At 38.5% G+C, this 12,476-nt stretch overlaps 1 protein-coding gene across 1 annotated transcript in view; it reads left to right on the top strand.

Annotated features, from left to right (window-relative positions):
• The window catches only part of sorcs3b (sortilin related VPS10 domain containing receptor 3b), a 57,011-nt gene that overhangs the window by 33,189 nt on the left and 11,346 nt on the right, over nucleotides 1-12,476 (top strand). The window contains exons 8-21 of the mRNA XM_030747705.1: nucleotides 1,956-2,045; nucleotides 2,314-2,493; nucleotides 2,953-3,099; nucleotides 4,013-4,115; nucleotides 5,524-5,600; nucleotides 5,699-5,790; nucleotides 6,570-6,677; nucleotides 6,934-7,051; nucleotides 7,142-7,275; nucleotides 7,861-7,974; nucleotides 8,533-8,704; nucleotides 11,344-11,530; nucleotides 11,801-11,934; nucleotides 12,296-12,419. Of these exons, the coding sequence (XP_030603565.1) occupies nucleotides 1,956-2,045; nucleotides 2,314-2,493; nucleotides 2,953-3,099; nucleotides 4,013-4,115; nucleotides 5,524-5,600; nucleotides 5,699-5,790; nucleotides 6,570-6,677; nucleotides 6,934-7,051; nucleotides 7,142-7,275; nucleotides 7,861-7,974; nucleotides 8,533-8,704; nucleotides 11,344-11,530; nucleotides 11,801-11,934; nucleotides 12,296-12,419 (1,780 nt within the window). The remainder of the gene's footprint in view (nucleotides 1-1,955; nucleotides 2,046-2,313; nucleotides 2,494-2,952; nucleotides 3,100-4,012; nucleotides 4,116-5,523; nucleotides 5,601-5,698; nucleotides 5,791-6,569; nucleotides 6,678-6,933; nucleotides 7,052-7,141; nucleotides 7,276-7,860; nucleotides 7,975-8,532; nucleotides 8,705-11,343; nucleotides 11,531-11,800; nucleotides 11,935-12,295; nucleotides 12,420-12,476) is intronic.

Here is a 12,476-nt window from a genome sequence, read left to right as displayed (position 1 = left end):
GCACTCAGTGCATCACTGGAAGCCCCCAGCAGCCTAGGCTTATTGCAGCGTAACTAAGGGAGGATTCAGGGGTCACCTGATCCAGCCTTAACTAAATACTTTATGAAAAGGGAGAGTTTTAAGCCTAATCTTAAAAGTAGAGAGGGTGTCTGCCTCCTGAATCCAAACTGGGAGCAGGTTCCACAGAAAAGGGCCTGAACTTGAAGGCTCTGCCTCCCATTTATACTTTTAAATACCTTGGGAACCACAAATAAGCCAGCAGTCTAAGCGAAGTGCTCTAATGGGGTGATATGGTACTATAGTACTATGTAGTGATATGGTACTATAGTACTAAGACCTTGTATGTGAGAAGAAGGATTTTAAATTCAATTCTGGATTTAACAGGGGGGCAATGAAGAAAAGCCAATATGGTAGAAATCTGCTCTCTCATTCTAGTCCCTGTCAGTGCTCTCGCTGCAGTATTTTGGATCAGCTGAAGGCTTTTCAGGGAGCTTTTAGGACAGCCTGATAATAATGAATTGCGAAAGTCCAGCCTAGAAATAATAAACGCATGAACTATTTTTTCAGTATCGCAGGATGTTTCTAACATTAGAGATATTGTACAAATGTAAGAACGTAATCCTACATATTTGTTTCATATGTGCATTGAAGGACATATCCTGGTCAAAAATGACTCAAAGATTCCTCACAGTGTTACTGGAGGCCCAAGTATTGCTATCCAGAGTAAGTATCTGGTTAGACACCATGTCCCTAAGATTTGTAGGGCTGAGTACAAGAACTTCAGTTTGATCTGAATTTAGAAGCAGGAAATTAGAGGTCATCCAGGTCTTTATGTCTTTAAGACATTCCTGCAGTTTAAAGAATTGGTGTGTGTTATCTGGCTTCATGGATGGGTAAAGCTGGCAATCATCTGCATAGCAATGAAAATGTATGCTATGCCTTCTATTAATACTGCTTAAATATAATGTAAATAGAATTGGTCCCAGTTCCATAACTCCATAATTAACCTTAGTGTGTGAAGAAGACTCTCCATTTACACGAACAAATTGAAGTCTATTAGATAAATATGATTTAAATGATTCAAACCACTGCAGCACAGTACCCTTAATGCCTGTGGCATGCTCTAATCTCTGTAATAAAATGTTATGGTCAACAGTATCAAATGCTGCATTGAGATCTAGCAGGACAAGCACAGAGATGAGTCCGTTGTCAGAGGCCATAAGAAGATCATTTGTAACCTTTAGTAATGCTGTTTCTGTCCTGTGGTGAATTCTGATACCTGACTGAAACTCTTTAAATAAACCATTTCTCTGCAGTGTTTTCAACATTTTAGCATTGAAAGTTAACATAAATATCAATTCTGGTGACATACCTAGTCAGAGTCACAGATGAATTACCTTGTGACTAGGAGACGGTTTGGCTACTTAGTCCAGGATCACACAAAGACATAGGAAACAGTGAGAGAGAGCCTGAATCCACAGAAGTAATGTGGGAAGTTTACCAACATGCTTTCAAAAACCTTGTACCTTGAAAACCTGTGCAAGTGGACCTAGAAGAGTGCTGTTTTAAAAGCAAAGGATGATTTTTAAACTTTTTTTTTTTCCTTTTGTTTACTGCATTTTAGTTACTGATGAAAACTACCTTCACTTTACTTTCAGCACCTTTTTCGCTGTATTGTATGTCTTGTAAAAACCTCCCATTTCAGTTTGTTTTTTAATTTTCTAAGGGTCTACACAGGCTTCTCTATGTGGGGAAAAAGGCATACCCACAGCATCAACTATAATGGGAATGTGTGAATAAAAACCACTGCACCAAAACCGAAAAAAAAAAAAAAATGTTTTCTTTATTACTTTAAAAAATAACTTGCCAATATGATGTATCTCCTTGACACAAAGATATGTACAGTTTATGTGATCTGATTAGAGTGACATAGCTTTTCTGGCTTCATTGCAAAGGTAACCAAGTCAGGACGAGCCAGCTACTTTGTCTCCTACATGAGAGAATCCTTCAAGCGGATGAAATTACCTAAATATTGTCTGCCAAAGGTGAGCAACAAAAGTAACTACTAGATCATAAAAATTGTATGATATTTAACAACAACAAAAAAGCATTACTGTAATTTTTTTAATCACGTGTTGCGTTTTCTTTTAAGACTTAGGTCACTCAACTTTAATGAGGAAATGTCAGTTTTAAGCCTTTTAATGAATGCCATCTCTTTTGAGACGATTTTGTGTTTGCTCACTTGCATCTGTCATTCTCACCCATTCTCTCTTTCCATCTGTCCATTTTTCTCTCACCCACATCCTACCACAGGACATGCATATTATCAGTACAGATGAGAAGCAAGTATTTGCTGCTGTCCAAGAGTGGAATCAGAACAACACTTACAGCCTGTATATCTCAGACTCCCCCGGGGTCTACTTTATCCTTTCATTAGAGAACCTGAGAACCAGCAGAGGACCTGCCGGTAATCTACTAGTGGACTTTTATAAGGTGTGTGGTTAGCCTTGTTTATGGACTAATGCTGGCACTCCACCACTTGCTCCCTTTTCTGTTATAATGCTGAAAAACTGTTAATTTATGAGGCTGTCATTATAAAGGAAACCTTAATCAATTAGCATCCTTATAATACAATTTGACAGATTCCTTTTCAGATTAAGATTTTGTTTGAGGTATTTTAATGTGCTCTACTACTAAAATATTATTACTGATTTGAAATATTAACAATAAAACGTGTATTTTGCTTATTATACTGTACTTTCACTTAAAATTTCAAAACATGAAATATCCTTGAATAGAGGTCTTTTTTTTTTTTTTTGGAGTGTAGTAATTTTTCAGACTGCTTCCACTGCTGCTCAAAAGATGAGTCAATAATTATAGATTAATTTTCTAAACTAGATGTGAAAAGGGCTTAGACAGTAATGAATATATTTTTGCTGTTTTCCTTCTTAGGTTGAGGGGATAAATGGCATGTATCTTGCCAACAAACTGATGGAAAACCACATAAAGACTTTCATCACATACAACAAGGGACAAACATGGTCCCTGCTGCCAGCTCCTGCCACTGATGTGGCTGGAAATAACCTTCACTGCGTTCTGGTGAGCTCGGGCCTTTGAGCAGGAGTGAATGAATGCTCTTATTCATGCAAAATTAAGCCCATGACACGAAACATTCCTCAAATGTTTCAGCCTCATCAGCTGTGGTTTGGATGTTCTTGGAGTCAAAGCCATATTTGCACCAGGCCAGGTGCCAGCTTCAGCATCGACTTATCTTTTTAGTCTGCTGAATGGCTGAGAAGATGCTTTGCTGGAATATTCTTATTATCAGTGTAAGGCACAGAGTGTCATTGCGTTAAATTTTAGGGGTCTAGACTTTCCATTAACCTCTGAAATCTCAATTTACTTCCTGTTGTCACACAGGACTAATGAAAGTTAGATTACACTGAGTTACATTATGTGACTGTTGTTTTTCAGCAGGTATGATGTTCACCTAATCCAGTCAGTATGTTCTTTAGAGACCATTTAAAATCATGTTTATTCAGTTAATAGCAGGTTATAGTCTTTCTGTGTGTCTTACAAATGACCACTATGCTCTCTTCTGCTTCCTGACACCCCCCCCCCCCTCCCCTCCCCCCAACCTCAGCTGTATGAAAAACCTTATTGATGTTTTTTGGTACGCTTTAGTCAGGAAGATGAGTGAAATGATTTGAATCAATTTTGCCATTTTTATCAGTGCATCTTGGGGAATTTTAATTACATGCCTTGTTTGCTTTAGAATGAAACAATTCAAATGCCCTCTGTGTCCTCTCAGCCATTTTCTTTTTTTCCTCTTGGCGGAGGAGATGAGAGGAACAAAGTATCTTTGTTTTATAAATGGTGTCTGAAAATGTTAGCACTTTTCACTCAGTGAGAAGAATAGTTTGAAAGCAAAGCTAATTATAATTGCTGCTGTTAAGATCTGAGATATATATTGTTTCAACTTGTGCTGTGTTTGAATCCGTTTTGTTGACAGCCATTTTGTTCTCTGCATCTTCATCTGGAGATGTCAGAGAATCCTTACACATCCGGACCCATCACCAGCAAAAAGTCTGTACCAGGAATCATCGTGGCTACAGGTAGAGTTGCCTAAAGGACATGCATTTACAGTGCTGTGCAAAAGTCTTGAGTCACCCCTCATTTCTTTGTATTTTACGAGGGAATGGGAGAGAGGTGCATCAATTTATTGAAATATCTGCAAAAATAGATGGAAATAAAGTATAGAGAGACATAGTTTGTACAATTCTAACAAGCTTGAAACTCAGTATTTGGTATGACCACATTTGTACTTCAACATGACCTGAACTCCTTTAGGAAAGTTATCTTGTAATTTCTTAAAGTAGTCTTTAGAAATAGTTCTCCAGGCTTCTTGAAGGACAAAGCTCTCCTTTGGATGTTGGCTGCCTTTAGTTCCATTGTGTGCCAAGAGGATCCCACACTGCTTCAATAATGTTGAGGTCCGGGCTATGAGGAGGCCAATCCACAACTGATAGTGCTCCATTGTATGTGTTTTCTATCCAGGTATGCTTTTACTGCATTGGCAGTGTGTTTGGGATCATTGTCATGCTGAAAAATGAAGCCACTGCAAGTCAGGCACTTTCCAGATGGTATTTTATGGTAGCTCAAAATTTGTTGGTACTTTTCTGCATTCATAACTCCATCAGTTGTGACAAGATCCAACTGGCTGAAATGTAGCCCCAAACCATGAGACAGACACTGTTTTACCTCTCTCCTGACCTCCTCCATACATATTGAGGATGATTTGAACTAAAATTTTCAAATTTGGATTAATCATTTCATAAGACCTGCTGCCACAGATGAGCCTCTGATGAGGCTTCAGTGAACAGTAGATGGATCAAATGAATGGTCAGATGCATCTCTCAGGTCCTGTGTCAGGTCTTTACTGGATAGTTAGTTGTGTAGACACAATACTGGTTCATCTATAGAGTTTTATACCTGAATGACTGATGGGTCAGTGTTGAGTGGTTTAACAAAAAAGAGTCAGTTATAAAGACTGGACTGAAAATATGCAGCCAGTGTTGTAGAATAACTTTGAAATAACTTCAGTAAACATTTTGAATTTACTGCTCAGGACCACTTTAGAAAAAAAAAAATCCAAGTCTGGCTCCTTCGAAGCAAAATATAGGGAAATGTTGTGTGACTCAAGACATTTGTGGACAGTGGATTATTCCTTGTTTTTGAGGTAAATATGTTTTAGCCCTGCAGCTGACATAAAATTAATTAAACAGTGCCCTCTTTATGTCATTGAAATCAAATAGGAAAACATCTCAGACTAAATCTGATATTTTGAATGAGATGATAGGTCGGGCTAAATCATAAACGTGTCCTGCAGTGGAAAATGAGAACATGCATAGCTCCTGAATGATTTTTATCAGCTGATTGTGCACAAAGGTGAGTTATGAGCTATGGTGAGTCTTTGCTATGTAAATACTCACTGACTGAAATTATTCATGTTTTTGTACTCAGGGAATATTGGAACAGAACTGTCCTCCAGCAACCTTGGGATGTTTATAACATCTGATGCAGGAAATAGCTGGAGACAGGTGAGACCCATGGATACACTTCAAGTGGCTACCTTAAACAGATGGTGTTGTTTAAGGAAACGAGCAAACGTGTTTCTTTTTCATATGCACCGATGCAGATTTTTGATGAAGAGTACAATATTTGGTTTCTTGACAATGGAGGGGCTTTGTTGGCAGTGTTACATGCAGCAACGCCAATTCGACACTTGTGGTAGGTATAGTTTTCTTCAGTGATCTCCGACACCATAAATACTGTGGGTAGAAACTGTAGGCGTTGGAGTTGTAGAGGGAAATTACCTGAATATAATTTTGTTTGGGGGTGTGGGGGGTTTCGCTGCAGCATGTGATTATATTTAATGTTTTAAAATGCTGATGGGCCAAGCTTGCATGATTATTGTATCGGCGCTGCAGCTTCAGAACTGTCAGAGTCATTTCCAATGGAAGAGAGTCTGTTACAGCTTTGTACTCTTGGTTGGATATGATGGTTTGAGTGCTTTTATGTAAATGAGGAGTAGAGCAGGGTGGAAATATGAGACTCAGAATGCCCTCATAAGTCCCTCATATTGTGGGAGCTCTGTAACACTATCTACTTTGATGTCCCTGCGCACTACAGCCCTGTCAAATGTGATTAAGCTCCGAGAGAGGTGATTTGAAACCCCCCAAATCTATTTCTAATGTTACAACCCGAGTCATATCTCTCTTTTCTGTTGTCACCTTCAAAAATCTACCTGGGCCAAGGAACATTTGTTCTATTGTTCAGCCTGTTGTCAAGATAATTTTTCACATTGAAGAGAATCCAAGGTGCTTCATTTTTCAGCCGTGGCAAAAAAGCTAAAGATCTTTTATATTTCTTTGTTCTTGGTTTTTAACCTGTGTGCTTGTGATGTTTAATGTTACACAGAGAAAACAATCATTTTATCTGCTACAGATAGATAAAGAATGGTAGGTAGATATTCATCCACTGACAGTTGTTGTCTTCTTCTTATGCAGGATCAGTCTAGATGAAGGGAAAAAATGGGACCGCCACAGTTTCTCCTTGGCACCTCTGTATGTGGATGGGGTTTTAATGGAGCCAGAGACTGACAATCACATTATCACGTAAGTAGAGACACACGGGTAGAGTTCAAGAGTAATAGAACAAATATCAAACCTGAAGAATTAGCTCTTGTGTAGATTTAAGCAAAGAAAGGTCCAATGGATTTTCCTTTTTGACTAAAACTTCTCATCAAGAAGAACTTTATGCTGTCAGTCAATAGTAATGATGGACTTCAGATTGCAGGTGCTGAATATGATATCAGAAATTGCATGTGTATGTGTCAAGATAACATTGCTTTTCTTATGCATCATCTTTCAGTTTCTTTGGACACTTTAGCCATCGGTCAGAGTGGCAACTGATTAAGATTGACTACAAGGGCCTCTTTAATAGGAGATGCATGGATGGAGATTATCAGACATGGTACCTGCACAACAAGGTAACAGGAATATTAATCCCTTCTGATTTATTATCAATTCTTTTTCAAACTTCTGAAAAAGAAGATAATCTTTTTTTCATTGTCTGATAGGGAGAGCTCTGTGTGATGGGTGAGAAACAGATCTATATGAAGCGCAGGCCAGGCAACCGTTGCATGCTGGCCCAAGACTATTCCAGGATCTATTCCTCAGAGCCATGCCCCTGCACAGCTTATGATTTTGAATGGTAATGGCTTATTCTCTGTGTTCCTAGCAGGGAATATACTGTAACTCAGACTTTTTATCCCCACTGACTCTTAATTTCTTTCATCACATGTTTACCAAACAGCCACTCTACTTTGCCCATCTAATTCAGTTGTGCGTAATTAGGGCTGCTTGTCGACATTTGTAATAAAAAAAGTATCAGTTTGCAGAACTTCATAAGGCTTAATATCCCTCTTACACTGCATATTTACAGAATAACCAATATGACTCCGTTCATCGGATATAATTATAGTTTGAAAAATGTGGATCGGAGTTAAGAACTTTTCATTGTGCTGCTTTAATTTGCATAATGTCAAGTGACTTATTAGAATTCAATTAATAATGGATCGTTAAATGAATTTTAAATATCTTTTATCCATCTGTCTGAAATTCTGTTTGATCCCACTTGTCTGACAATCATGTCTCTAGTTATGGTCTTAAAATATGCCATGAAGCTCCGAATGCAAAGCATTTGCCCCACTACAAAAGCTTGCATAGCTAGATTACTCTGAGTGGCAGTGTTTATCATTTCATGAAGGGTTTTTTTTTTTTTTTTTTTCCTTGGCAGTGATTATGGATGGGAGCGCCAGGCAGATGGGAATTGCTCCCCTGCTTTTTGGTTTAATCCAAATGGTGCGGCTAAAAGCTGCAGCACCAGCCAAAGCTTCCTTAACAGCACAGGGTAAGTGGCCTCCAATGTTCAGTCCATCACAAAACAGTATCCCATTCCACCTTGTTTGTCATAGTGTGTAGTACATAAACAGAAAATAACAGTTTACTTCCCATTGGTTTAGGAATAAGGCTCTGGGGGCTAAGCCTGCACTGTTTCCCAATTTTAAAATATATAATAATTCAAAACAGGTTTTTGGTTATGAAACTTGTTCACATTCCGAAAACTGACAAAATTAAGTATGCTCACAGAGGCCTGTATTCATGCCAAATACACAGTATGTGCTGCTGATGGGTGCTATTTTCCCACACTATAGTGCAGAAATAAAATTGAGGAGCTGCTTCCAAGTGGAAAGACATAAAAAATACATGGATAGTGGTGAACACAGGAAAAAAAAAAAAAATCTTTTGGAAGAACATTTATATTTCTCCTTTTGTAAATACTGTAGCTGAATTCCACTGAATGACATTTTACTGACAGTTAACAGTTAGGTCTTCATTTTTGGAAAATTGGTAGCATGTGTAGCTCATGCCATCATGTGATGTTCTTTACTCACTGTATGCTCCAAAGGTATCGGAAGGTTTTGTCCAATAATTGTAAGGAAGGAGGGAGGAAAGTGTTCTCGCCCAGGAGGCAGCCATGTCATCCTAGAGCACCCCGAGGCCTCCAGCTGTCTACCAGTCAGGGAGAGCTCAGTGCTCCTGTTGGAAGCAATGTTACTTTTATGGTTTCCCTCAATGAGGTGAGTCATAACACTGTAACAATGTAAGAAGAAGCAGCTGTTGCATGATTAACCAAAACCATGCTAGTTTTCTTGTGGACTATCATGCTTGTTTGATATAATTCCTGAGCTAAATGAATGACTGATTTACCTTTGTCTCCCAGTTTGCTTAGCTTGTTAGCATGCTGACGTTTATTAATTAACTCTAGTACTATACAGCTGAAGATGACTTGATGAATAGTTTTCTTTGTGTTTTGTAGTACGTGGTGAAATAAACTGACATGTGACACAGCCTCTTTTAAGCAAAGTATCTGCTTAGTTGTTATGTTAGATATATTACATTCTCTTTTTCAGCTAAAATAAACGATATTATCTTCTATAAATATCATTTATGGTGACAAAGTCAAGAAAGCCAGGGACTCCACACCAAACTGCTGATATCCAGCTTCACGGGTCAACCAACCTCCTATTAAAACCTGTAAGAAACATTGTGTAATGCTGGAGACACATTTACAAAGGATGTTTTTCTCAATTAATGATGGCCTACAGGCTAGCATAAATGATCTGAAATAATTAGTGGAAGTAAAAGATGTAAAAGAAAAATGGTGGAAACTGTTAGAGTTGCTAATAACAATAAAAACTGTACTAAATGGTGCCTTTAGTGACAGTCAAGGTCACCTTCCATTACACAGTTAATAGTAAAGTATGCAACAGAGAACACAACAAATAAAGCATATAATACAGTTGATGCTAGAAATCCAGTGAATAAGCTTGTTTAAATAGCTAAAACTGAGCAAAAAGGAGGAGGTGGAAAAGCTGTTGAGTTACAGTATCATAATGTGAAAAGCAATGGGATCTGCATCAGCTCAGATGGGTTTAAGGGACTGAAGAAGCTATTTGAGCCGATGTCATCATCATTTACCAGAAAACAGCATCTGAATCCAGATGTCGCTGACGCTGTCCATCAGTTGGGTCGCTCAGTGGGAACTGGGAACCCGCGAGGAATCATCATCTAGTTCTCCATGAGACACTACTGAGATTTGCTTTGGAAGGCCACCAAAAAGTCATCCTTACTAGGAGAGAGAAATAAAGAGCATGGCCAATGGCAGAAAAAGCATCAAAGACAGGAAAATGGCTTTTCATGGGCTGCTTTTTCTGTAAAAAAAAAAAAAATAAATAAATAAATCATCTGAGGTTCTCTTTTTTTTAAAAGCAAATTATATTAAAAGACTCTTTTCACCTCATAATGATTATTACTTGAAACAAAAATGATACATGTTTTTCCATGAAGTTTCCATTCTTTCATTAAGACCTTCGACATCTATTCCCAAAGGCAGCATTACATAATCCTGCCATACAGAAGCATTTATATTGACTAACTGCTTCTTGTTCAGCAGTGATGCACCAATGAAGAAACCTTGTTCCTGTACTTCCCTTTGAACCAACACTTCTAAAAATGCATAAATAAATAAGTACAGTAGCTGTAAATGGGTCTGTCAACCAAAGTCAGCTGAGATATGCTCCAGTCCCCTCCTCCACTACCTTAAACTGGATAAGCAGTTAAGAAAATGGGTGGAACTGGAAATGGTAAAGGTTGTTACCAAGTAAGTACTTACTAACCAACCACAGAAAAAGGGAGACCAAATTTTAAAAGAAATTTAAAATCAGAACTATTCTCAGGAATATGGACATAATGGACCTTAAAACATGTCTTATGGGACAAATGTATATATTTGGTATAGAAAAGAATACTAACGTATTATACAGTGTCACAGCAGCACGTTGCACCAAAAACAGATTTGAATGCAGTGTATGCATCTTTTACGTTACATGCTGTAGATAGCCCAAGAACTTGAACTGTTTTGACTTTAAGGCTATTAAATAAACAACAAGAAAAACCCCTCTGCACTTAAAAACTGACACTGTATTTATGAAATTTCACTCTCGAGCATTGCCTGTTTTTCTTTGTGTTCTGTTCCACTCTGTTCTGTTCATGTTGAGACTGTTGCCTGCTTTAACACAGGTTTGTACCTTTAAGCAAATTGATTGCATGTAAGCAAAAACATTAAGTTAAGGGAAAGGTTAGTCCTCAAATCTCAGTGTTAGCTAATTTAATTGGAACTAGATTCTTCTGAAATGCTGCCTTAAAATTGCTGACAGGGTGTTGCTTGATGTTTTTAAAGTGTGTTTTCCATTGCTTTGATCACCACAAATGAAATGTATTTGATCCATTGTTTCAGTGTGACGTCTCGCTACAGATAGCTCAAAGCCTGGGCAATAAAAAGTTAGTTGTTAAAGTTTCTGTAATTTGCATGGAAAAACATTTTAGTGATGGCAATACTTCTGTTTGTTTTGAGTGATTTTTATCAGCTGTATAAATGACAGCTGATTATAAACTCCTCCATCTTACTTCAGGACACTTTGATGGCCTCTTTTGCCTCTGCAGCTCACTTTTTGCTTTCCCACTTGTTTTCTCTGCTGAATTTCTGTCTTTTCCCATTCATATTCACCTTCAAAGTGTTTACGACACAGCCTATATGACATCTCAGCTCCAGCACTTCAGCAGCAGACTGATCTTTCTTCCCTTGCATGTGGTCTAAGTGAAAGTATCCTGACCTAAGCCATGATGACAGATGCTATGTAACACCATCTGTCCACAGGGAGACTCGCTGAGGACCAGCATCCAGCTAGACTTTGGAGATGGCATCAAGATCACGTACTCTAACCTGAGCAGGGCTGATGATGGCATCAAGCACATCTACAGAACGACTGGGATTTACCGCGTGACAGCTACTGCAGAAAACAGCCAGGGATCTGACAGTAGCACACTGTTTTTACACATCACCAGTATGTGAATAAGAAACATCATTACCAATTCCTGAGGCTGTGCAGATAGCATAAACCTCTTCTCTTTCATGGATAGTCACGTTCCCACTCTGCTGAATTACATTTCAGTCATGGTTTTATTACTTTTATGCATTTTAACCTTGGAAAATGCAAAAGCATACACCTGAAGCTAAATGTACATCAGCTGTGATCACAATAATACTTTGCTTGCTGGCTGCATTCATTTGATGCACATATGGATATATGATAGCATATTTGTCATCGCTGCAGGTCCACTAGAGCGGATATATCTCTCCGCTCCTATTGTAGCCATCAGGGGGAAGGAAGCTAATCTGACTGCGGTGGTTTGGCCGATCCACACCAGAACACTGACCTTCTTCTGGTGGTTTGACAACAGCTCTGAGGTGAGACGCTTTTCCTCCTCCTCCCACCATTCTTCTATACACACACAGCATTTATCCTTTTTACTGCCATTGTTCCCATCTTCCCACTCCTCTCTTGATGTCTTTGTGTTGTCGTTTACAATCTAAAAGTGTAAATCTACACAGACTTCCCCACAAATCATGTAAAAAGTGACAGCATGTGACTATCCTGTGCCATTCCGGGGGATCCAGCTCAGATGGTTGATTATATTTACCTATCACATTGATTGTGTTCAGTGCAGCATCCCCACATTATATAGTGTATACACATAGTGTTCTATATTCAGCTAAAAAGATGTAGGTTTTTCTGTGCATTTCTGTGTTTTTTCCTTTTGAAATCCAGCCCATTATAACCTTGGAGGGAAGCATCTCGCACACATTTCAGAGAGAAGGAAAAAGCAAGGTCACGGTCCAGGTTGCTTCTGGGAGCACTGTAATGCAGGATTCAAAAGTTATAACTGTTAAAGGTGAGTGGGGGAGACAGTCTTCAAAGCACTTTAATTGGAGAGATGCACGTTACATGA

Source organism: Archocentrus centrarchus, chromosome 15 (genome assembly GCF_007364275.1).
Source record: "Archocentrus centrarchus isolate MPI-CPG fArcCen1 chromosome 15, fArcCen1, whole genome shotgun sequence".
In the NCBI taxonomy this organism is placed as follows: domain Eukaryota; kingdom Metazoa; phylum Chordata; class Actinopteri; order Cichliformes; family Cichlidae; genus Archocentrus; species Archocentrus centrarchus.
Note: the sequence above shows the minus strand (reverse complement) of the source record. Positions and strands in the feature narration are given on the sequence as shown.